Source organism: Xiphias gladius, chromosome 24, assembly GCF_016859285.1.
Source record: "Xiphias gladius isolate SHS-SW01 ecotype Sanya breed wild chromosome 24, ASM1685928v1, whole genome shotgun sequence".
In the NCBI taxonomy this organism is placed as follows: Eukaryota; Metazoa; Chordata; class Actinopteri; order Istiophoriformes; family Xiphiidae; genus Xiphias; species Xiphias gladius.
This window is the reverse complement of record NC_053423.1, coordinates 2,505,086-2,528,630: the sequence shown is the minus strand read 5'-3', so window position 1 is coordinate 2,528,630 and position 23,545 is coordinate 2,505,086. Positions and strand designations below refer to the sequence as shown.

Here is a 23,545-nt window from a genome sequence, read left to right as displayed (position 1 = left end):
TAATAGTGGCATTACTGATGGTTGTTTGTAGTATAAGGATGGAGGCTGGGTGTGCTTAGATGTGTGTCATCCTTCCTGGAGTTTCAGCCTTGTTGGCACAGTGCCCTCCATGCCTCTTGGCTCTTCTCAGTATGTAATAGGTGATGTGGGCCAGCTTGAGCACAGTCACACTGCTTTAGTTCCTACACTCACCATCGGCCTAGAGATAACTGTGTCATTCAGTGGCATGTTCATAAATTATGGTGAACATCTGCACGGAGCTGAGACAATACTGCCTGCCAGGGAACTAGTCCTTTATGGCTATAAAAATAATGGCCTCTTTAAAGAGTTGGTTATGGATGAAAACCCCAATATAGATGGCTACTTAGCCTTACAGCATGTAGCCTTTTGTCTATATTCTTAATTACAAAATCAATTCACCATTGTTTTTCATCACTGACCTCTCCATCTCATCACTGACACTGTATACTCTGCATTAAATGAGCAGTGTATTTCCTCATTTCCACTCAAAGAGGATAATGGCAGCCAGTGAGAAATGCCAGATCTGTGACTAGAGCTGTCTCTTGTGTCTGAGGCAGTTTTTTGCTGCCTCTATTGATTTGTATTGATCCAGACCGTCCTCCTACAGCTGTATACTAATTTAGACTCTTGGTTCTTCTGTTGACATTTCCATTGCTGTATCTCAGCTTTATTGATTGAAACTATGAAGCACTGTTTAATACAGCCTCTGACTTATTACCTAGTGGCAGACAGAGCTCAGAGTTTCTTGTTCCATGGGTATTCTCACTTGGAATTTTATACAGTCTGGCAAACTACACTATTTGACACAAATTGGCATTGCAGAAGTGGTTTTGATGAAATTTCTGTTTTAAAGCCAGCAGTGGTTGGTTGGTTTGGTCGATCCACCACTTTCAGTGGATTGATTGATTGCCATGAAAGTTTGTACAGACATCCATGTTCCCCAGATGATTCTCCTAATGACTTTGGTGATTCTTAGAATCCAGTGCCACCATGAGTTTGACATATTTGGTTTTGATAAAAATACCCTGACAGCTGTTGGATGGATGATCATAGAATATGGAACAGATATTAAAGGTCCCCAAAGGATAAATTATAATGACTTTGGCATTCCACCCATTGGTACAAAACTATCAAAACATTCATGGTTCCCAGATTATGTGCCTTATTGACTTTAATGAGCCTGTGACTTTTCCTCTACTGCCACTATCAGGTTGACAGTTTTGGTTCAGTGGAATGTCTCAACAGTTATTTGATGAAATGTCATGAAATTTGGTACAACATTCATGTTTCCCACAGCATGAACTGCAACTGGGAAACATTTATGAAATGTCTAACATATTCAGTTAAGCTCTTAATAATATGGAGATCCCTGAAAAGTCAAACGGACATGGATATATCAAGGTAATTAAACCCAAATTTAAGAGATCAAGTGCTTTGATGGACTTTGCAGTGCTGTGATGAATTTGTATAAACTACACTTATTAATAGTCCTGGTTGAAATTATTACCACCCCTGAATTTTAAGTACCAAATTTAGAATATCTTCAGAAATAAGTGCAAAATAACCAATTTTGTATAATCAGGATATTTAATAAAATGTTCAAAGTTACTGAACAACAACAAAAAATGCTTTCATATGTTGAAATAAAAAAATACAGACATAAAATGAACACTTGACCTAATTTTTGCCACGCTTTTGATGAATCTAAATTAGTTCCTCAAATAAAGTTAAAAAAAAAAAAAGACTCACCTGTGCTTAATTTTCAGTTTGCACATGACCAGAATTAACCAATGAATGCTGGTTTTACGGCATTAAAAGGAGCTGATTATTTCCAGTTTCTTTGTCACAGTGACAAAAACAGAAGAGCTGTCTGGGAACATAGGAAATGCTATCATCAAAAAACATAACAATGCCAAAGGCTACGAGGCAATCGCCAAAGATCTTGAAATCCCTGTATCAACAGTTCGTAATGGTATCAAGAAGTTTCACAGTCATAAAACTGTCAAGATGCTTCCACGAAGTGGTGCTAAGAAGAAACTCAATGAGAGAAGTCTGCGAAGGTTGATGCAGATTGTTGAAAAAACACCAAACAAGACATCTAAAGAGCTTCAGGTTGACCAGGAGCAATCTGGAGTGGTGGTTAGAGCCTGTACCATATGCCACACACTAAACCAAGTAGGGCTCCATGGCGAAGGCCAAGGAGGACACCACTATTGAAAGTCAGGCACAAAAAGGCAAGAATAACGTTTGCAAAAACTTTCATACATAAGCGACAGTCTTTCTGGGATAATGTTCTATGGACAAATGTAACCAAAGTAGAGCTATTTGGGAATGCAGTGCTTCAGTTTGTTCATAGGTGATGAAATGAAGCCCATAAAGAAAATAACACTCTACCTACAGTAAAACATGGTAGAGGTACTATTGTGCTGTGGGGCTGATTAGCTCTTAGACTAGGTAATGGAAGCATTGAATGTATCAAAGGACTGATTAATTCTGAAGATTACCAATGCATTTTAGAGCGTGATGTGTTACCCAGTGTCGGAAAACTACATTTTAGGGTACAGCAGCAGTGTTGCAGAAAATAATGGTTGAAAAGGAAAACACTGACTTTTTAAAATTTCCAGCAATGCATCCTGACCTAAATTCCAAAACTTTCGGAGAGAGTTTAAATCTGCCATCTCCCAAAAAGGACTCCTGCAAACGTAAAAGAGCTTGAACACATAGCTGTGGAAGAGTGGCAGAAACTACCAGCAGACAGGTGCAAGAAGCTTCTAGATGGTTACAAGAAACCTTTAGAGGCTGCCATTGTTGCCAAAGGCTCTGAAGCCAGAGAAAAAGGGGTGCCAATAATTGTATCTGGGTTACATGTTGTGATTGTATTATTTCACTATATTGCAAGTTTTTTATTTTTTTATTTTCTTTTGTTAAGTGACTTTTAACATTTTACTATAATATTTTGATTGTTGGAAATTGGTTAATTAGCATTTATTTCTGAAGATGTTCTAAATTCTGTACTTAAAAATCAGGGTTGTCAATAATTTCAACTAGGACTGTATATATAAAGGTGCATTAAAGTCCAGTTGAGATTTTTTAAATTTTTTGTCAGTTTTTGCACTTTTTTGGCCTGTAAAAACTGAAATCCAAAGATATTCAATACTGGCATAGTATTGGCATCAGTTTTTGCTTTTTGGGCCTTGTATGCTGCAGCTGGAGTCAGGTCACCAGAGTCCATGGTGTTTTCACTGTAGGGCCCCATTGCTGCTGATGGGAAGGAATGACCCACTTCTGCTCTGTGACTAAGATACCACAGATCAGCCAGGGTTTCCCTTGCAAACAACAGGCAGCCCGAAGACACTCTCATCTATGGCTAAACCAGTGCAGCAAGATTCTCTATATATTTACTTATTTACTTATTTAAGAGGTTGGAGGCAGAAAGCACCTACTTGTGGGGATGATATGGAATTTTTTGTCTGCTTGTTTTGTGTGAAAACAGCAAAGGTTTAATTGTGTTGCTTTACATTTTTGAGCTCATTGCTATAGGGTTTTATTATATTGTTCTTTTTTTTAAAATTATATTTGCAGTCCTCATCATCATATTGTCTTTTTGCAGCATTTCACATAGATCTCATGTCAAGATAACAACGTAAGGGAGAATGTGAAATCTTTTTCCATGGATATTATCTCGATAGGTTCTTTGAATCATTTGCTTTAGGTATGCTTTGGAAAGTAAATGGTGCCAAGGACTAATTTCTTTTTTGTTGTATTTTTTGTTGGTTTTTTTTGTTTGTTTTGTTTTGTTAATGTGGAATAATTATTTCTTCATCTTAGTAAAACAAGCTTTGCTATCTTGTAATCATAAAATACTTATTTTGTGATCATAAAATACTTATTTTGTGATTATAGGAAAGCAAAGCTTGTTATGTAGATATCACAACATATTTATTATTGTTATCACAAGGATACAAATTATAGAAAATAATTAATCCCAAAGCTTCTGCCACTTTACATTCTTTATCTTTTCGCTGTTATTAAGAAAACCAAAACAGAATACATATACAGATATTGGTTGTACACACTACAAGTGTAAAAAAAACATCAACAGTTTTAAGTTTTAAGTTACCTGTTAAATTCAACATTTTTCCATGTCTGGACCTACAAAGGTTACCAGGATTGGTATACCATACAGGGCTAATGATTTTCAAGGCCACACCATTCCTCAAATCAGCTAATTTCTATGTTGTTTGACTGAGTCTTCAGCTGCTTTGGCTCTGCATCTGCTGTGCTCCTAACAGGGATTTTGTCGATGTTTACTTAGACCTATAATTGCATTCTCATAAATCCAGTGGAAGTACAATCATAGTATTGAAAAACTGTCAGGACATTATTATTGCACTACGAAGCACTTAGGTTTCAGATACCTGATGTGGAAAGGCACTAGTTTTCTTTGAAAGCACTTTAGAATTGTAAATATATGCTTTTTTGGTGGAATACATATATATCTTGTTTTTATGGGCTTTTTTTGCCGTCAGCTCAAGAGCTGTGAACAGTAGCTGTTAAAGAATGATTCTGGTTTATTAGAACTTGGGTCTTACTGTTGTAGGCTACTGGTTATGACAACATTGTACTCACCAAAATAATTGCTGAGATCTGGTGACATGGGGATGTGGCCTATTGAGCAGGGCATACCAGTAGTCAGACAAGATGTAAACACACCAAAAGTTTATCCAGGCTATTGAAATCACTCTATTTGATGGTAAAACTGAAAGTGAGTGCACCTTAGATGTGGGTATGCTCCCTCACAGCACAGAAAAACTGCAAGCTTGGCTCTCTTTACTGTAGTCAAAGTTGACCCTTGAAGTTAGTGTGAAACTCTGATGGATGTTTACAATGGAAAGTTTGGGCTATAATTTTACTGTTGGCAACTGTGTTCACTTCCAAATAAGTATTGCTAACCTGGGGGTTAGTTATGGACCTGTCTGATCATCCAGCTGCTTGTGTTTTTTGCATCTCTAAACTTGTTTTTAGCGATGTTGCTGTGTTCTCAGATCTCCCCTGTTGAGTACAGTGTTATTATTACCAGTGCATAAGTAAGACCAGTGTTTTAATATGCTGGAATTAAATCCTTCAAGAGAAGGTGACAAGCAATACTCTATTACTTTCCTCATCAAAAATCATGATTCTATTCTTAGTCTCATTTTGACTTTTCTCTGACCACTCTGTTGTCCTACTCTTTACAGGTCCATGGGGTCGTTGTATGGGGAGTGAGTGTGGTCCTGGAGGCAGCCAGAGCAGGGCGGTATGGTGCGCCCATTCTGAAGGCTGGACCACCCTGCACACCAACTGTGATCAGACGGAACGGCCGGACAACCAGCAGAGCTGCTTCAGAGTGTGCGACTGGCACAAAGATCTGTACGATTGGCAGCTGGGTGCCTGGAACCAGTGTGTCCCGGTGTCAATGCGCAGTGCTGGGGTGCAGCGCCCTGCTGTGTGCACCCGGGGAGAGGAAGGCATCCAGACCCGTGAGGTTGGTTGTGTCCAGAAAGCGAATGGTGAGCCCGCAGAAGATGCAATCTGTGAATACTTTGAGCCCAAACCACGCCTAGAACAGGCCTGTCTTATCCCATGTCCTCGGGACTGTGTGGTGTCTGAGTTCAGCCTGTGGACTCCGTGTTCAAAAACCTGTGGAATGGGCTTACAGAACCGGATCCGCTCCATTCTGGCCCCACCACTGTTTGGCGGGGCTGCCTGCCCAAACCTGACTGAGTTTCAGACATGCCAGCCAGGGCAATGTGAGGGAGAGGAGAGCCTCTACAGCCTCAGGGTGGGACCTTGGGGGCCCTGCTCTGTCCCACTGCCAAGGCAAGCCAGAGAAGCTATCAAACCACCCAGAGAGAGTGACAAACCATCCAGGGAAAGTGATAAACTTTCCAAAGAGGGTGACAAACAGTCTAGAGAGAGCGAAAAACCATCCAGAGGAGGTGAAAAGCAGTCCAGAGAGGGCGTCAAACAGTCTGGTGGGGGCAACAAACAGTCAAAAGGAGGGGAGAAACAGACCAGTGAGGGTGAAAAACAGCACAAAGAAGGAGACAAATGGTCCAAAGAGGGTAATAAATTGTCCCGAGATGGTGACAAACCATCCAGACCGAACAGGAAATTGAGTAGGGCAAACAGGAAGCCAGAAAGGCCATCCCGACAGGCAGACAGGCCCAAACGACAGAAAAAGGTTAAAAACAAGGAGAAAAGAGAGAAAATGAGAGAGAAAGTCCGAGATAGGTTAAGGGAAAGGGGCAAGTCAAGGGATCCTGAAACAAGAGAACTCATCAAGAAGAAGAGGAACAGGAACCGTCAGAACCGCCCAGGAGGAAAGTTCTGGGACCTGCAGGTTGGCTACCAGACCAGAGAATTGGCGTGTGTCCACAAGAGTGGGAATTTTGAAGCTCTCAGGTAAGAAAGACTAAAATAAGTTCCTTAATGTGTCATGTCACAGTCTCTGCCATGTCCATGGTTCCATCTAAAATGATATGTTTTACAGTATGTTTGCTACATAATATTAATAATATTATGTACATAATTATAGCCAGTATGCTACATAATAATAATATTTTCAGTATTTTTTGTGAGAGAATTTTGGCTTCTCATCAGTTTCTTAAGAGGTTACTTTGGATAATAATTTTGTATTTTAGCATTAAGACTGGAATGAGGATTATGTTTATATCAATTTTAAGGTATTTTTAGAATAAGGACTTTGAGGTTTTTGGATTTTGATTAGGAGACGGTAAAGATTAATATGAAGGTTGGCTTTGGTGGATGGCCTGTGATTTCACAGGGTTAGGGTATACTTGCTCAAATGACTGATGCCATCATTCTTCTTGAGAAGACAATCTCTGAAATACACAATGTGCTCTGATGCTTTTCGCTCTGTTTTTTTTTATGACGTATAGCTCATTGCAAAGATTACACAGAAGGAAGGAAAATACACAGGTTGATAGTGAACAATATGTAACATTAAATTCCACTGTTTTTTGTAATTGAGGTCACTGACATAGTTTGACCATAAATTAAGCCCCCCCCCTCTTTTTGAGTTTTCGACTACTATTACCTTCCTATGTGGTGGTCAGGGAGCTTGATTTCATGCGGGAGACTGGAATTAGCATCCTGTCATATACATGCAAATAATGTTCTTTTTATTCTATATCATTTTTTAACCGTAAAGATTGTCTTTCCCTAACCTTAACCAAGTATATGTTCCTAATCAATGCACTGTCCATGGCACTGGTTTCAAGTGTCAGAGCTCATAACACTCAGTCATAGTGTATGCGTTGTGAAACCCTGTAAGCCTTCAGTTTTATCTCTATTTTCTTTCTTAAATCTATTATTTACGTAGAGTTAAATTAGATAATGCAAAATCTACACGAAGGCTCAAGTTTAATTAGTGGACTGTAACTATTATTCTTTCGTTGTCGTAAAAATGATATCCATAAATGTCTTATAATGCTCAGTGCAGGGCCACGGAAATAATGCCAGGTTGTGAAGAAAATTGCCGTCAGTTTCTATCAGTGAGTGTTCCACATCATATTGTCCTTTTCCCCATTTCAGTGTACTTACAGCTTCTCCCGGCTTACTAACAATGGACGCATTCGTCAAAGCTCCACTCCGAGATCCATCCAAACCAGTCAGATCCATCTCTTTTCCAGTGAGGTCAATGTCCATTAGGTGTCTGAGAGCCATGTTCTTTGTAGGGGATGAATGGCCTCATTCTGTCTCTCTGTTCTTGCTCAGCTCTAATAGAGGCCACTGAATGTGTCCATTACTTTCTGAGAAAATCAAGGCTCTTGTGATATATTTGCTTTTAATGCCTGGGATAAGGTCAGAATTCATAAATCATTCAGACTTCAAGCCAATGCCACTCACCATACTACAGTGTTAGAATATTATATATTATATAATTAATATTATATGAAATGATGATGAACTGCAACCTTCACTGGACCTTTATAAAGTGTTTTAAAAGGAAATACATATTATAATTGTGCAAATACTTTTAGTAATAGAAAATTGTTTACAAGGTTTTATTGTTTTTACGATAATATTTTTATGCATATGTTAATATTGGAATGCCACAGAGAAAATAACTATTTCAATGCCTAATTTTGAAAGTCTAATAACACTGTTTTTTGGAAATTATATGCAAAAAAAATCTAATTTTGAAAGTTAAGTTTGTTGTTTTAACAGCATCTCTCAATGCTGGTGGAGAATAAGATACAGTATCCTGAAAACTACGAAACAACATAAGTTGATCAAATTGATTCAAGTGCTTAAAATGATCTTTTTCTACCTTTACCTTGTGACCATGTGAATTCTGACTTCCGTCTATTAGGAGCAAAGGCAGAAGTAATGTGGCATTGTTATAGCATTGTATAACCATAGAATTAACTGCTAGGAGGCCATCGGTCAAATTATTTTTTCTCCCCTATTACCATCCGCTCCCCACACTCTTTAAGCACTACGTATAGCATCTTAATGCTAGTATATTACATGGCCCCAGGTTTACTGTGTGGTAATTTAATTCACAATCTAAGAATGGTATTAGTATCATCTTAAAACTATATTTTGACAAAGGGGAAACTTAAGACAGGGGCTCAAGATCAAATAATGAAGCAATGTCCATTGTAAAGTCAGTTGTGCTTAAAAGCTGTACAGTGGCTCCGGAAAGAATTCAGACCCCTTCACTTTTTTCAGACTTTATTGTGTTGAAGATTTAATTTTAAATGTATAAAATTCTCAATCAATCTACACTTGATATACCCATACTGACAAAGTAAAAATTTATTTGTAGGAATTTTTGCAAATTGATTAAAAATCAAAAACTGAAATCTCCCATTTACAAAAGTATTCAGACCCTTAATTCAACTGTTTGTAGAAGCCTTTTGGCAGGAATTACAGTTTCAAATCTTCTTGGCTAAGTCTCTACAAGCTTTGTACATTTGGATTTTGGCAGTTTATCCCAGATAGATCCTCTGAAGCTCTGCCAGATTGGATGGGAAGCATCTGTGAACTGCCATCTACAGGAGTCTCCACAGATGTTATATGGGGTTTAAGTCTGGGCTTTGGCTGGGCCACTAAAAGATAGTCAGAGACTAGTCCCAAAGCCACTCCAGTGTTGTTTTGGCTGTATGCTTCATGTCATTGCGGTGCTGAAAGGTGAACTGTCACCTCAGTCCCAGGTCATGTGCACTCTTGAGCAGGTTTTCTTCAAAGACCTCTCTGTATTTGCTTGCAATCATCCTTCCCTCAATACTGACCAGTCTCCCTGCCCGTGCCACTGAGAAGTATCCCCATAGCATAATGCTACCAACACCATGCTTCAGCATAGGGATGTTATTGGCCAGTTGATAAGCAGTGCCTGGTGTTAATCAGACATGGTGTTTGGAGTTCTGCCCAAAGGTTCAGTTTTTGTATCATCAGACCAGAGAATCTTGTTTCTTCATGCTCTCAGGGTCCTTTAAATGCTGTTTGGCAAACTCCAAGTGAGCTGCCATTTACTCAAAGTGGCTTACTTTTAGCCACTCTACCATAAAGGCCTGATGGATTGCTTCTGAGGTGCTCGTCTTTCCAGTAGGTTCTCCAATCTCTGAAGAGGATTTCTGAAGCTCTGTTGAGTGTGAATGTGAGATTGAATGTTGGGTTCTTGGTCACCTCCCTAACCAAAGCCCTTCTTGCCTGGTTCCTCAGTTTCCCTGGATGGCCAAGTCTCGGAAGAGTTGTAGTTTTTTCCAAACTTCTTCCATTTCACAATTATTGCGGCCACTGTGCTCCTGGGAACACTTAAAGCAATAGAAATTTTTTTTTTTTTTCCATTTAAAATTAAATGTACAACACAATAGTAATTTCAAAAAAGTGAAGGGATCTGAATATTTTCTGAAGCCTCTGTATATTCTTGTATTCCCAAATAAAAATACAGTTAATCAAATTACTACAAACCTACTGCTACAAAGTTAACCTGAAGCTTTTGGGCAGGATTTGTTGCAACTACTGACTACATTATATTTAGAATAGATATTCATGGTCCCCACAGAATGATTACAAATAAGTCTGACAATTTTTGTAACTTTCTGAACCCAATGATTATAGCCACCTTAAGCAGTGATTGGCCAGTTGTGTGGAAGCATATAAGATGATGACAGTCTGTTTTTGAGCCATTTCTTGATGATCCAGAAACAGGATCAGTATGTTTTATCTGCCTGTGATTACATGTTGTGGGATGTAATACCTATTGTAGCCTCTAGGATCCAATACAGCAGTCTGTAAATTTGAGGTCTTAATTAATGTAAATTTTCAGAACTGCATTCTGTTTGTTTTAGCTCACTGTTTCTAATGAAAATAGCTGAGTGGTTATGATGATAGCAGCAGTTAGAGGTGACTAGTTGGAGGGGAAATCATAGTCCAGGTTACATCAAACTCCAAGTTGTTACATTTTTTATTTGTAAGGCTTCACATTGCCATAATCATGTGTAGACACTGCTGCTCTGGCTTTGCCATAGCATGGTTACAGAGAAGGAAACTCAACGGCTGCAGGAGAATTTTGATAAAAGACTAAAAGAAAAAAAAGGAAAGAAAGACAAAAAAACTCAAAGAGCAGAGTTTGTTCACAAAGCTTCAGAAAACCTCCAGAAATTCAGGGTAACTAAAGAAAAACTGAAATGTTGAGACTAAAAGGGAAGAGAAGCAGAAAAGAGAACCAATTATCCCAAATAGCCAATCAGCCTCTACAGAACACAAGGAGAAAAACAAGTGTCTTTCAACTCCAAAGGATTCCCATCATCAAACAAAGTCATGGTGCTATGAAGCTGCTGCTGAAAATATGGTTAACAAATAGTTTGGGTTTGTAATGAACAACTTTCAAACCACGTTTATCATATTGGCTGACTCAGACCAAAAAAAGCTGTAGGTCGTACAGCTGTATTTCACCAGCCTCTGTGTAATCCCTTCACTACAGTCACTTTATTTAATAAATAGCCTACTCTGAGATTGTAGAGGAATTTTTTTAACAGGAAAACAAATTTTTCTCTCTGTCTTCCTCTCCTTTTCCTTTCTTTATCTACTGTTGCCTGTACAGCTTTCTGTGGACATTGCTATGTCAACATGATGCTTGTATTCATGTTATGATTATAAGCAGTGAATTCACAGGTTTTAAGCATATTCCTGTTATATCTGAATTTTGACTCGCGGTTTCACTTTTTTGTCCTTCTTTGTGCTCAGGGCATGTTTGATGTCCCCAGCAGTCCTCACATATGTCATTTCCTAAACCTACTGCCAGACAGGGGCACTGAATTTGGATGATTCTGCAAAACCCCACACAACACTGAATGCCAACATTTTTCAGTTTCTTTCTTTTACAAAACCTGTGTAGGGTAACTGTGGTATGCTAGATTTCAGTTATTGCAGTTAAGCTATGGTTAAGATGTGGATGAGATCAAGCGACTAAAGCACTTGGTTAAAGTCAGTGAAAGCTTGCTGTCGTGGTTGAAAAATGCTAGCATTAATTGCAGGTCTGTGACTGGCAACTACAGTAGTGTATGCTGATGAAGCACCACTGGTCCATTCCTATTTAAAATGTGTTATTGTTTGTTGTCTCTTTCTTATTTGCTTTGTCATGCTATTACTTATTTAATATAGTGTACAGTAGAGTAGAAAAGAAAAACTAAAAGTACTACAGATTTTTAACAGACAATTACATAGCTGTCATTGAAAAGCTTAAATGGCACTGCCCATCGATGTCCATCACTATCCATAACATTACATTATCTAGTTAAATTAACTTGGGGACTCAAATGGGTCTGTGTTACAAGTAAACTTTTCAATGCAAAATTACAGTTGTGAGAATAGATACAGAACCAGCAATAACTATATTTAAGTTTCATGTTATCCAATAGTATTGTTGTTTCTATCTTCTACAGCCTGTGCTCTCAGGAGACATTGCCGGTGACTTTCCAGGCCTGCGTCATGACCAAAGACTGTGATGTGACTGAATGGTCTGAATGGTCAGCTTGCTCCAAGGAGTGCTATGACCCCAACGGGCCAAAGGGTGAACGCACTCGCACCAGAAAAGTGAGCCAATTCCCGATTGGTGAAGGAGCAGATTGCCCAGAGCTGGAGGAGACGGAGCCCTGTAGCCCCCAGGGAGACGGAGTGCCATCCTGCATTGTGTAAGTATCAGAACAAGAATAGAAATAGTAATACAACTACAGCACAACGGCTGCTAGTTTGATAAAAGTTAAGTAGATGTACAATTTTCTGACTAATACTTTTGAAGCAGAAAAATTAAAATGTGACTGATTTATGGAAAATAGTATTACTCAACATTTGTCAACTAAAACTGACTTCATGATCAAATTGTAGACTGACTTTATGAATAGTTTCATCATGTTGAGAATATTGCATGGCAAGTCAGCCAAACATGTAGATAAGTAGTATTAGATGAAACCTTGGATGTGGTAGGTTGTAACCTGATTTACTTACTTGTGTCGAGCAAATGAAGCTGCATTCGAAACATTCATTCTGATGAAAATTTGCATTGCAGGCAGAGGTCGAGCTCATCTATTGGACTAGGCTCTGAAAGCATAGCTAAGCAAGTGTTGATTTCCTGCAAGCATTGTGGATGCAGCACAAGCTGTCCAAGTTTAATAGGCTGGCTTTGTAATGATTCTTTGCAAATATATCACAAAAAAAAAGAAACCATCAGAAGAGTAAATGATGAATGAAATGATCTTTTGCCGTGTTTTCTGCTCTTTTAGTTAATGTTAGCTAGGTAGAAAAAATAATTGAATTTACTGTGCCACTCAAAGGGTACCGACAGCTACCGGCAACTTTTAAGGCAGCGTATTTTCTTGCATGTTACTCAGTCTGTGAGTTGATGTTGTAAATGAATCAATACACCTTAAACGTCAATATCACAACTTTGACCATTCCATTTGTTTTTATTGGCTCTCTTGCATGACATACGCTTTAGTGATGATTGGAACTTCAAGCACTTAAAAAATGTATATGTATTTCAACCAGATTATGTTTCCAAACCTGGAGAAAAAAAGTGTTTTGCACTTCTATAAGGTTATTATGATGTCAGCCATGTTATCTTTTCATATTAATCTTTTTCCTTTTTTAATTGAATGAAATTAAACAATAAGACTTTAAATTTGTAATATTAGAAAAGCCTGAAGGAAATGGGCTTTGGAAATGGCCCACCCAATAATCAATCTCCCCATTTACTGAAAAAAATATTTAGAGGGTGACTTCACCGATTTTGAACCTTATTCCCATGGTTCTAGTTTGGGGAGTAGGAATGGCATTAAACTTCCCTCTGTTTTCCCTATATTAAGCTATCTCTCTGCTTCTAACGGAAAAACTCCTCCAAATTACATCATCTGGATGGAAATCTCAGCATGCTTAGGCTACATTGAGGCTACAAACTGTACTACCTCATTTTTTGTAGACTCGTCCCTAAGGGCATTCATAATGAATGTCCAAACGGAGGAACCGAAACAATCTCTCTATCATGTTTCTCTTGTTAGCAACCGGGAAAAGCTGACACTAAAATGTAGAGCTGTGGAATTAGACACAACAGTGTATGGAAGAGGAGGCAGCCACCGGAGCTTCATTGCAACTGCTGCCGAAAGAGTGGCCCTGTGGCCAGGGTGGCTTGGTTAGCTGCACCATCCCATGCTCGGTGAGGACTGGTATGTGTGGTAGATGCAAACCCATGAAGACAGAATTGAAATTGCCTTGTTGTGACAAACTTCATAGTTCTCAGTTTCTTTCTTATTTATTTATTTATGGGATGAAGCTGCTGATTCCATTGAGTAGGAAGGAATACAACACAGTATTTAGCCTCTATGGATAGAAAGCTGGTAATAATGGTAATAATTGATTTGAAATAAAACTATTTTCCTGGTATATTGTTAGAATCAGATATTAAGAATGCTGTTATGAGGCAGAATTTGAACCAACAGCATTTGGAAAAGGAAGTGGCCACAACAGTTTTTTGACAGCTGCAGCCGGGTGACTCATTCACTTGCTAACAACCGGTGATGTCTGGTGGAAAGTCTGTGCGGCAGATGTACACACATGGAGACAAAAGTGAAGTTGCCACACTGCGACAAACTTCACTGTGCTCATTTTCTTTCTTCATGAATTTATTTTTGGGATGAAGTCGATGATTCCACTGAGGATGAAGGAGCACAATAGCAAGTTTTGGGCCTCATGTGCACAACTGAAAATGTATATCTGGATCTCTAAAACAAACAGAAAAACAAAGCTGGTTGGACTGAATGGACAGATGAACATACAGTACAATAACATAACTCATAAATGCTTTAGACTAACATTATGTAAAATGTAATGCATTGTAGAGATTGGTAATGTTAGCTTTCCCTGTAACTTCAAAATCCAATATAATAGCCTTTGAGTAAAAACCTAAGAGGCCAAATATACTGAATAGCAAAGGGACTTTGTCTGTTTATTATTTATTGTTTATATTTTCCATTTTTTTTTTATATTTTCGTCTGCATGTCTCTACATCAGAAACACACTCTTGCTCTGCCAGTGTTATGCACCTACTGTAATGCCTCTAAATGCTAATCAGTTGGTGTTTACTCTTTCAAAGCAATATGGACTGATGGCATATCTACATTTGTTTGTTCAACAAGGGTAAATACTAAGACAAGACAATGGCTTTACTGCTGTCAAATCTGCAGTTTTTTCTTCTCTGATACACAACTTGATCTTTAGAAGTGATGGTCTCACTGCCAGATTCCTGTTTGTATTGTTTGGGGACAGAAGAGAGCATAAAAATATATCTTGTTTATATGGTTATTTCCAAGTTGGGTTGAAGTTTTATTTGGTCCTGAGTATCTTCATACTACTCTGTTGGCTTTCTTAGCTCTTTGAAAACACAACTTAATCTGATTGTATTTAAGTTTTTGTAAATACAATGCTTTGGCTACAGTTACATTCATGCATGACAACCCAAAATAAAGTTCTTAGTTCTTATTATGACCTGGTAGGTTTTAATTGTTGAATCTCTAACTAAATGAAAGTGATATGCATAGTTGATGTGTTTGACTTCTGGTTGTAATATTATTCAAGAAAATTAACAGCAAAGCAGATAGTATATATTCTTCAATAAGACAGAAAGTCACAAACAGTCAGTCCAAGTCTTTCTGCTTCAGAAACATAACTGACTTAGGATGGTTTTGGCACAGGTGCACTGTGGGCTTTATTTGCACCAGTCTTCCCCATTCTCCCCCTTTGATGTGCAGGTAAGCTGTGGCAGGTAACCCTGGACAAAATGATTTTCACCAGATGGACATGGACATGAGGAGGTCTATTTAAAAAAGAACAACATATAATTGAGAAAAACAAAACATAATGATTCAGTCCCACATTTTCTATATAAATACAAGAGGCATCCTTTATATGCAATTATCTTCAAAACAGACCATAGTATACTATTTCAAACAAGACCGCACAGGGTTACTAAAAATGTGTATAATGATTAAAAAGGGATTCACTTTGAATCATGCAATAAAATGCTTATTCAGTGTGGTATCAGGTAACATCTACTTGGCTATTTAGCTTATTCACAATGGTCTCGCATACATCTCTGCTTTTTTGTTTTACTGGGGCTGGGTGAAAAGGGTACCGGTTCTTCTGCGCCCTCTGTCCCCCTGCCCAGGCACGAGGAGGGGGGTAGTTGAAGGGATTTTGGCTGGAGCTGCAGTGACAGCACTGCTGGACACCACAGATAGTGTTTCTGTGTACGGAGACAGTGACACATACATCAGTTATCTTTAGCTTTGGTAAACTCGCCTTAATTATCTGAACAAATATTATATAGTACTTTGCCAGCTCTGAATACGAGAAAGAGTTGGCACAGAAAAGCAAAATGGTGACTGTCTCACCTGTATGTGGGTTCATAACAAGAAGGTAACAGGTCTTTGTATAGAGGGTTTTAGTTTGTCACTCCTTGTCCACTATTGTCACCCAAACCTAGCTGAAATGCACATTGCAGACTCTGAGGTTTTTCACTGTCCACTGTGGTGATCTCGCAGTGTACTGGCTTATGTGCAGCTCTGGGTAAATTTGCAATAATCTGCATTACTAACTCCAGAGAGCTGTTTGCTTTTGTGATAATAACTCACTGGTGCAATAAAACTGGATTCCACAATGAGTGAGAAAAAAAGCCTCGGCAAAGAGATATGATCCTGCTCAATGCCAACTTCTCTGCTAAAATGGCCTGGGAAACAAATTCTCTTCCTGTCCACCACTAGCAGAAGACCTGTGGAAAGTGCCCATAAAGTCGCCTGGGAGCAGCCTGGCAGGCACTGCATGCAATGCATTCTGGCTGTTGTAGGAATTTCTGCTTTTATTTCCACAATAAATTTGCAACCTTTTTCTCAGTTTTCTCTGGCTAGAAGGTACCAGTTTCACAAACATGCATATCTACTACAAAGGTGACCTAGTTTTAAGAAATGGTCCCTTTTCCATTGGTGAACTTGCCATTTAAATATTATTATTATTATTATTATTATTATTATTAAGTTATATATTATTAAAATAATCAAGGGCAGCTTGTTTGCTCCAGTCCCCAAGACTAACATTATAGCCTACAAACTGCTGAGTGATAACAGGCCTACTGGAATTATTAGTTTGTTAGTTAGTTATTAGTTTAGGTTTTTTAGAGGTTGACTATAAATTTTAGATAACCATTCTAGGCCAAAATGCTTTATTATACACTCATAATGCTTTAAGCACTTTTTTTATAGACAATATCCTGGTAACTCAGGATAATGTCCATAAAAGGATAAGATGTTGCTGTCCATTGGTTGGTCAGTCAACTATTAGATGGACTTCCTTGAAATTTGTTACTGACATTCATGGCCCCCAGAGGATGGACACTAAACACTTGAACGCCACCCTGAGGTTCACATTTGTGGTTTTAAATGAAATGTCTCAACAACTATTGGATAGATTACCATGAAATTTGGTACACATATTCAGGTCCCACTCAGGATGAATTTTGGTGACCTCTTAACACAATCATCATCTAGTATGTATGACCAAATACCTGCAAAACTAATGACATTTTCCATCATCCTCAGCTGTGCTTTGTGTTTATTGCCAGTTAGAAAAATGTTAGCATTATACCACACTTAACTAAGCTGGTGAACATGGTGAATATTAGGTGCTCAAAATCAGAATGTTAGCATTGTCATTGTGAGCAGGGTAGCATTCTTATATTAGCATTAGCCACTGTTGTGCCCAAGTACAGCCTCACAGAGCCACTAATATAACTGTGATCTCTTAGTCTTTTCTTTTTTTTCCCTTTTTAAAAAAATGTTGTGTCATCTCACTTCTAAAGATGACAGTCCCAAGAAGCCCAGCTTTTTAGCATTAGAGCTAATAATCTAATGAGCATCTAATGTATTTTATGTGAAGACACTGCCAGGTACATTAGCGAGTAACTGTAGTACGCTGTTTTATAGCATATGCATCCGTAAATTATGTTACCAGGCTGGAGTGAGACAATAACAAACCCACTACTCCCATGGTCTATGAGTTTAGAAATCCCAGACAGAGGGATTGGGGTTGGATGACATGGGTGGGGTTGGTGGAAGGGGGTTGTTGGGGTATGTGTGTATGAGAAGATGTAGAGGAAGTGGCTTGTGATTGCCAGCAGGAATAGGTAAATGGAGTGTCTCAGAGGAAGCTGCTCTCTGTCTTACTCCACCATGCTGTCCCATCCTGACACCTCCACCCCGCTGTCCACCAGTTGTCTTTTAAGCTAGCTCCAGGTCAGGTTAATCAGCTATGAAAATTGAATGAAATAAGGTGATCATGCCCAGTGGTAAATTCGGTAAACTAACCCTCTAGATTTTTGTATCATTCTGTAATGATACAGATAGACAAAGAAGATAGACAAAGCCCCGATGCTGTTGTCCTGTCAAGCTGGTGACAGTTATCCAGTGACGGTCTTGGCCTTGTGAAAAACAATGTTCGTTAAAAGCCAATGCCTCTTAATCCAAAGACAATAAATAGAATATCAAAATTAAAAGTTAAAATTTAAAAATTTACCGAATGGAGTGAACTGCATGACATGCTACTGAGTAAGTAAATTTGTAAGAATTGGATTTTTAGAAAATAAACATCAATGTGATTTTGAATTAGGTTTCCTGACCCCTGGAACAGAGTCTCGTAGTCCTGGCTTCACTTCAACTCTCTATAATCCTTATGAAACAGTAAATTAATGTCCATCAAGTTCTGCTGCCTTCTTTTTGACAGATGACATTAAGAGAGGCAGCAGGTCTGTCCATGGTACTGAAGAACTGCTCCGTTTGAGTGTCCCCATCTGGGCAATTTAAAGCGCCAATATGCAATGCTTTCCCATGGGTCTCGTTGTCCTGCAGCAGTGCTGAGAGAGACAGAGAGACCTTGCTCACGAATATGGAGCCTTTCATTGGCGACCTCAAATGAATTCCATTATCGGCCGAGATGGGGGCGGGGTTTACATTTTCTGACCTCAGGGTGGAAACCACAATGCTTTATTTCTGAAGCACACTGCTGCCAATTCAGTAACCCCAAACAAACCCATCTATGAATAAGCGCTGCAATTAATATCCTCCTGTCAGCTGAGGAAATTGAGTCTTAGAGAGCACTCAGAGGACAGTCTGGCTAAATGCAAATCCTGAGGTGTATTGTAAACAGAGATCTGACGTCAGTAACATAAAAAGTCTAGCATTACTACTGTACTACTCTTCCACTTGCTACTGCGACTTACTCAGCCACAACCAATGTTATGCAGTGCCTTCAAAAAGCCATCCACACTGTGAACTATGACAAAAACTAACAATGACAAAAAGAACTATTGTTATTTGAGTTGGCATCTTTTGGGGGTTATAGTTAATTTAATTGTTTGTAATGATTGCAGTAAAATAGTCAAATGCTAATATATAGGTTTTTTTAAAGGAATGCTATTGATTATATTTGGTCAATAAAAAAAAAACAGGTAAGATGTGCCATATAAAAAAAAAACCCAAAAAACAAACATACCAATTTTTGGTATGTTTTAGTTTTTGTTCATTCATGTCAAGGGTTAAACAATTATTCTATGTATCTGCTTCTTATGTCTAGGATCATGCAGTCTAATAAAACACACAGAATTGCTCAAATGCTCTCATTTCAGTGTGAATAAACAAAATAAATATATAAAGATAGACAAGAACAAAAAATCAAATTAGTTGTCTAACAGGATCTAGATGGCAATTGCAAAATGTGCAAAATGGCACAGGAAACGCAGGAAATATTTCTAAAATAGAAGCTGGATGTACTGGCAAATGAAGAGTTTGCATAGCTTTTAGTGTGTTAGCACATTTCATTAGACAAATAAAAACACATCAGTTGATTTTATGTCCTCAGAACAAAAAAGTTAGATGTGTATCCTGCTGCAAAAGGACACTGGATGCTCTTGATGGTAAGGGCTGTCCAGAATGCTTCTGATACTACAACAAAAAATAGAGCAGACAAACACACTGTTTAATCCATCCTTACACTTTTAGTATTGTACTTTTGGATATAGAAAGGCCAAAATAGTAATGCCGTTCTCCAAACTATTTATCTAGAAAATCATTGTTATTACAGCCCCATCTACACTGCTGGAGAAATGTTGTAAGCTTTACAGACCTGCTGTGCCTAGTTAAATTTGCTAAGCTTTGATTGAACAATTGGTGTGTGAGAAAGATGTTTCGTGAAGAGTCAGTTATAGGAGATCACCATAAGCACATTGTGAGGGCATGATAATTTAAAGAGCATGAAAGTGAAACCTCAATATGAAAAAACAATAAAATTAATGGTTATGCAGTGGTAAAACCGAATGTACATGAACATTTAAATGTATTCTAATTCTTTCAAATCTAACCATCGATTTGTTAACTTAATCTCTGCTTGGCCACGTCACAGAAAATGAAACTTAATATCTAATGACCTTTGATCTGACTGCATTAGCTTCACATATGCACCTGGTCAATATGAACTGTGTTTGGACCAGACCAACAAACCAATAGTCAATAATCTGTGTGGCAGCAACTCAACAACACAAAATGATAGATCTCTTTAACCCTGCCTCTTTTTCTTGAAAGCTAATAGTGATCCACTACATTTGAAAAAATTATAGAATTGACCAGTTTTATTCTAAGCTACTAATAGAATTCTTTAGTTTAAGAAAAGACAATATGGCGTTGTTATACTATATCAGACAAACTCTTGCTGTTTCCACCTTTGTCTTCAGTTACAGCTGGAAGACAACAGAGTGGACGGAGTGCAGGGTGGATGTGCTGCTGAGTCAACAGGACCGTCGGCGTGGTAACCAGACAGGGTTGTGTGGAGGTGGGATTCAGACCCGAGAGGTCTACTGTGTCCAAACCAGCGCTGATACACTACCCAACCTCAGCTCACTCAGAAGCAAAGACGGTAACTTTCCCAGCATGCCTTTCTTGTATTGTCTCTACAATTCTCTTGTGTTGCTGCATTTCATCAACTATTTATGTTCTTTATTCACCATTTATAAAAATGGGTTTTCACTTTATCACAATTGTTTTATACATAAATACACAAATGTGCAGGTAATTTTTGTCATTATTTTGGATCTAATTAACTTAACATCAACATCTGCCTGCATTTAGCTTGTTTGATTATATCTTAAAGCCAGTGTTAACGAAAAGAATTGATTTCTATTTTGAAAACCACATGCAAAAGGATCAAGAAGTTAAGAAATATAATGAAATAAAAGATATTTTTAGTTTAAGATGTCTCAAGCCAAAATTTGTATTTTATCCTGCATCGGCCTAAAAACTCACTGGGTGCTGGATTCCACCAAGAGTTTCCTTTGTTGCTAGTTCTGTTTGTGATTTTCACGGACAGATTGTATAGATGCAGTCAAAGAGTGGCCTTAAATTTCACACAATGATAATATGTTCAGAAAATATATAAGCAGCATTCAGGTGGAAGAGGCGTCTGGATAGCAGACTAAATATAACACTATGGGATTTCCATTCTGCCTTCACCTTGCCAGAAAAAATATTCTTCATTGTCTCCATGCAATGGGTTTGGGCTATGAAGTGACGCTACCTGGGTGTATTCTCCTTGGTCACTAGCGCATGACTGAGCTCATGATTGATTACCACACTATCTTTCCATACAGTAAGCTGTAAGTAAATTATTGTGCCAAAGATGTCATTTGGTGTGTATGCTTTACATTGACAATTAATTACACGTACTCCGTACTTTTTATGAAGACACTCTTCATAAAAAGTTTATTAGTTGTAAATATTGGCTTTATAAGTGTTAAGACATTGTTTACTAATACTTTATGGATCAGTAATAAGCCATTATTAAGGACACCTTTTTCTTTGCAATTTTGTGACAAATGTATTAACAACGCATGAACATTTACATGGTTGTTAATGGTAGTAATAGTAGTTGTTAGAGGTGAGAAACCTGTGACCCTGAATGACTTACCAACCTTTTTAATTCCAACAAAATTTTTACAGTGAGGTAACCCACAAATTGTTGTTAACAATGGCTTATCACAGATTTGAAAAGAAACAGTAGATGACTTGTACAATTGATTAACAATTAATGAAGCAATCAGTGACAAGTTATAAAGCCTTTATAAATGGTGTCTTATTAGAAAACGGCACCAAATCTAGTACATGTATATCTAATAGTCATGGAGTGGATGGTATAGTTTATGTTAAGATCATACCAAAGTTCGGATTAATTATCATGTGATAATTCAAAGTTGTATTTTTGGGATCCTAAGATAATAATTATAATTTCAGCTTTATGTAGTACTATGCAGCATGTTATTTGGCAGTACATGTAGATTTTTAACATCAATAAATGATGAATAATCAATTATATGAGACTAAATCCACAAAGGAATATATATTTTGCTAGAACCATAAAGTCACAAAGTTTATGTTTTTTATTAATGTAATGACAAGAGATTTTTAGTGAACATGACTGCAAAGTTTCAATACGTTCATACTGAGCATATCTGCAAAATATTCATTGACACCATAGTTCCTTTGTTTTCCAACAAATATATTTGCTGTTGGCATTCAAAACAGGATTTTTTTTTTATTCTTCTGTTTAATGACAGCACTTGGCAGGGAAAGATGGTAGTCATGTTAGCATATTAAAAAGTCAACAAAACGAAGGACATGCTTACTTTTTTAAATATAATAAATAATACATTTTTTAAAAAAGTAACCAAATTCTAACCACATGTAAACTCCATACATAAACTCCTGTCTCTGGTGCCAAAGTCCTTTGTTCTCTACACCTTTCATCCATCATCTCCCTATGACTCAAGTATTTTCCAGACTTTAAAAAGTGTTGCCACTGAAGTACAGCCAAGCAGCAATTTCATTTTTGACAAAACGTATTTGGCAAAACCACTAAATAATTTATAAAAGTAATTTTTATGACTGTACATACTCTAAGCAACGACTGTGACATAGAAGACTGGTCACATTGTTCAGGTTCTTAGAGTTGTCACTAAATTTTATCCTTGCATGCCAGGTCAGATTTGGTGGGAAAACATCAGCTTTACTTCACAAATATTGCTTTATGGTAGAATACTGGGACACTTTTCAGGTGATCCATGCTCAGTTCCAGTTTCTCTTTGTCACTGCATAGAAATCATTAATTAAACAGAAATCATATCACCTATCAAGGGCTGTTATCAGCTCAAACAACAACAAAAGAGAAGAGAAGGCGCACAAGTAGCAACATCTTGGCAACAGAAAGCACCAAGGTTTTATACACTAAATTACATTTTTAATAGCACATTGTTTCACACAGTCTCATTAAGAACTGATTCAAATCTGATCTGAGAGATGACAATAAAAGACAATAAAAGCTGTTTATGAGCTTTCGAATCATCTGTTTTGGCCTAAGTTGAGCTTGAACACACAGTCACTGACATCCTTCCCCTTCATTACCAGCCATGTGTGAACCACAGAGGAGAATTAAAGTGGTTTCCCCCTTATATTAAATCTGGGACTGATTTATATGAATATGAATATGAATGTACATGCATAAGCCACAGAGAAATGACCGCTGATGAAATATGAGCTTTCATGTAAATTGGTGTCATTAGTGAATGCATGGAGGCCGAAAGTTGCCTGGTTGCATGCCCATGCTTATCCAGCACTGACACAATAAGTCTCAGTCCATCTGGCTGGGGCGGGTGAACTGACATCTGCTGCTAGAAAAATTCAGATCAGATGCTCGTGACCAACCACACGCTTTCATATAACAGTGTAAAGATTCCACATTGCCAGTTTTGTTAACAGCGGTGAGTCTCACATTTTCCACCATTCCCCCTTACATATATTTTCAGGATAAGTTAGGAAACAGTGACTGAACCTCCTGCCATGCTTCCCCCTGTCTGCATGTTAACTCAGCA

General features: G+C 37.9%; 1 protein-coding gene across 1 annotated transcript in view; it reads left to right on the top strand.

Annotated features, from left to right (window-relative positions):
- thsd7aa (thrombospondin, type I, domain containing 7Aa) overlaps positions 1-23,545 on the top strand; it is a 169,353-nt gene that overhangs the window by 69,513 nt on the left and 76,295 nt on the right. The window contains exons 2-5 of the mRNA XM_040122069.1: positions 5,259-5,893; positions 6,260-6,465; positions 11,979-12,227; positions 20,360-20,541. Coding sequence (XP_039978003.1) covers positions 5,259-5,893; positions 6,260-6,465; positions 11,979-12,227; positions 20,360-20,541 — 1,272 coding nt within the window. The remainder of the gene's footprint in view (positions 1-5,258; positions 5,894-6,259; positions 6,466-11,978; positions 12,228-20,359; positions 20,542-23,545) is intronic.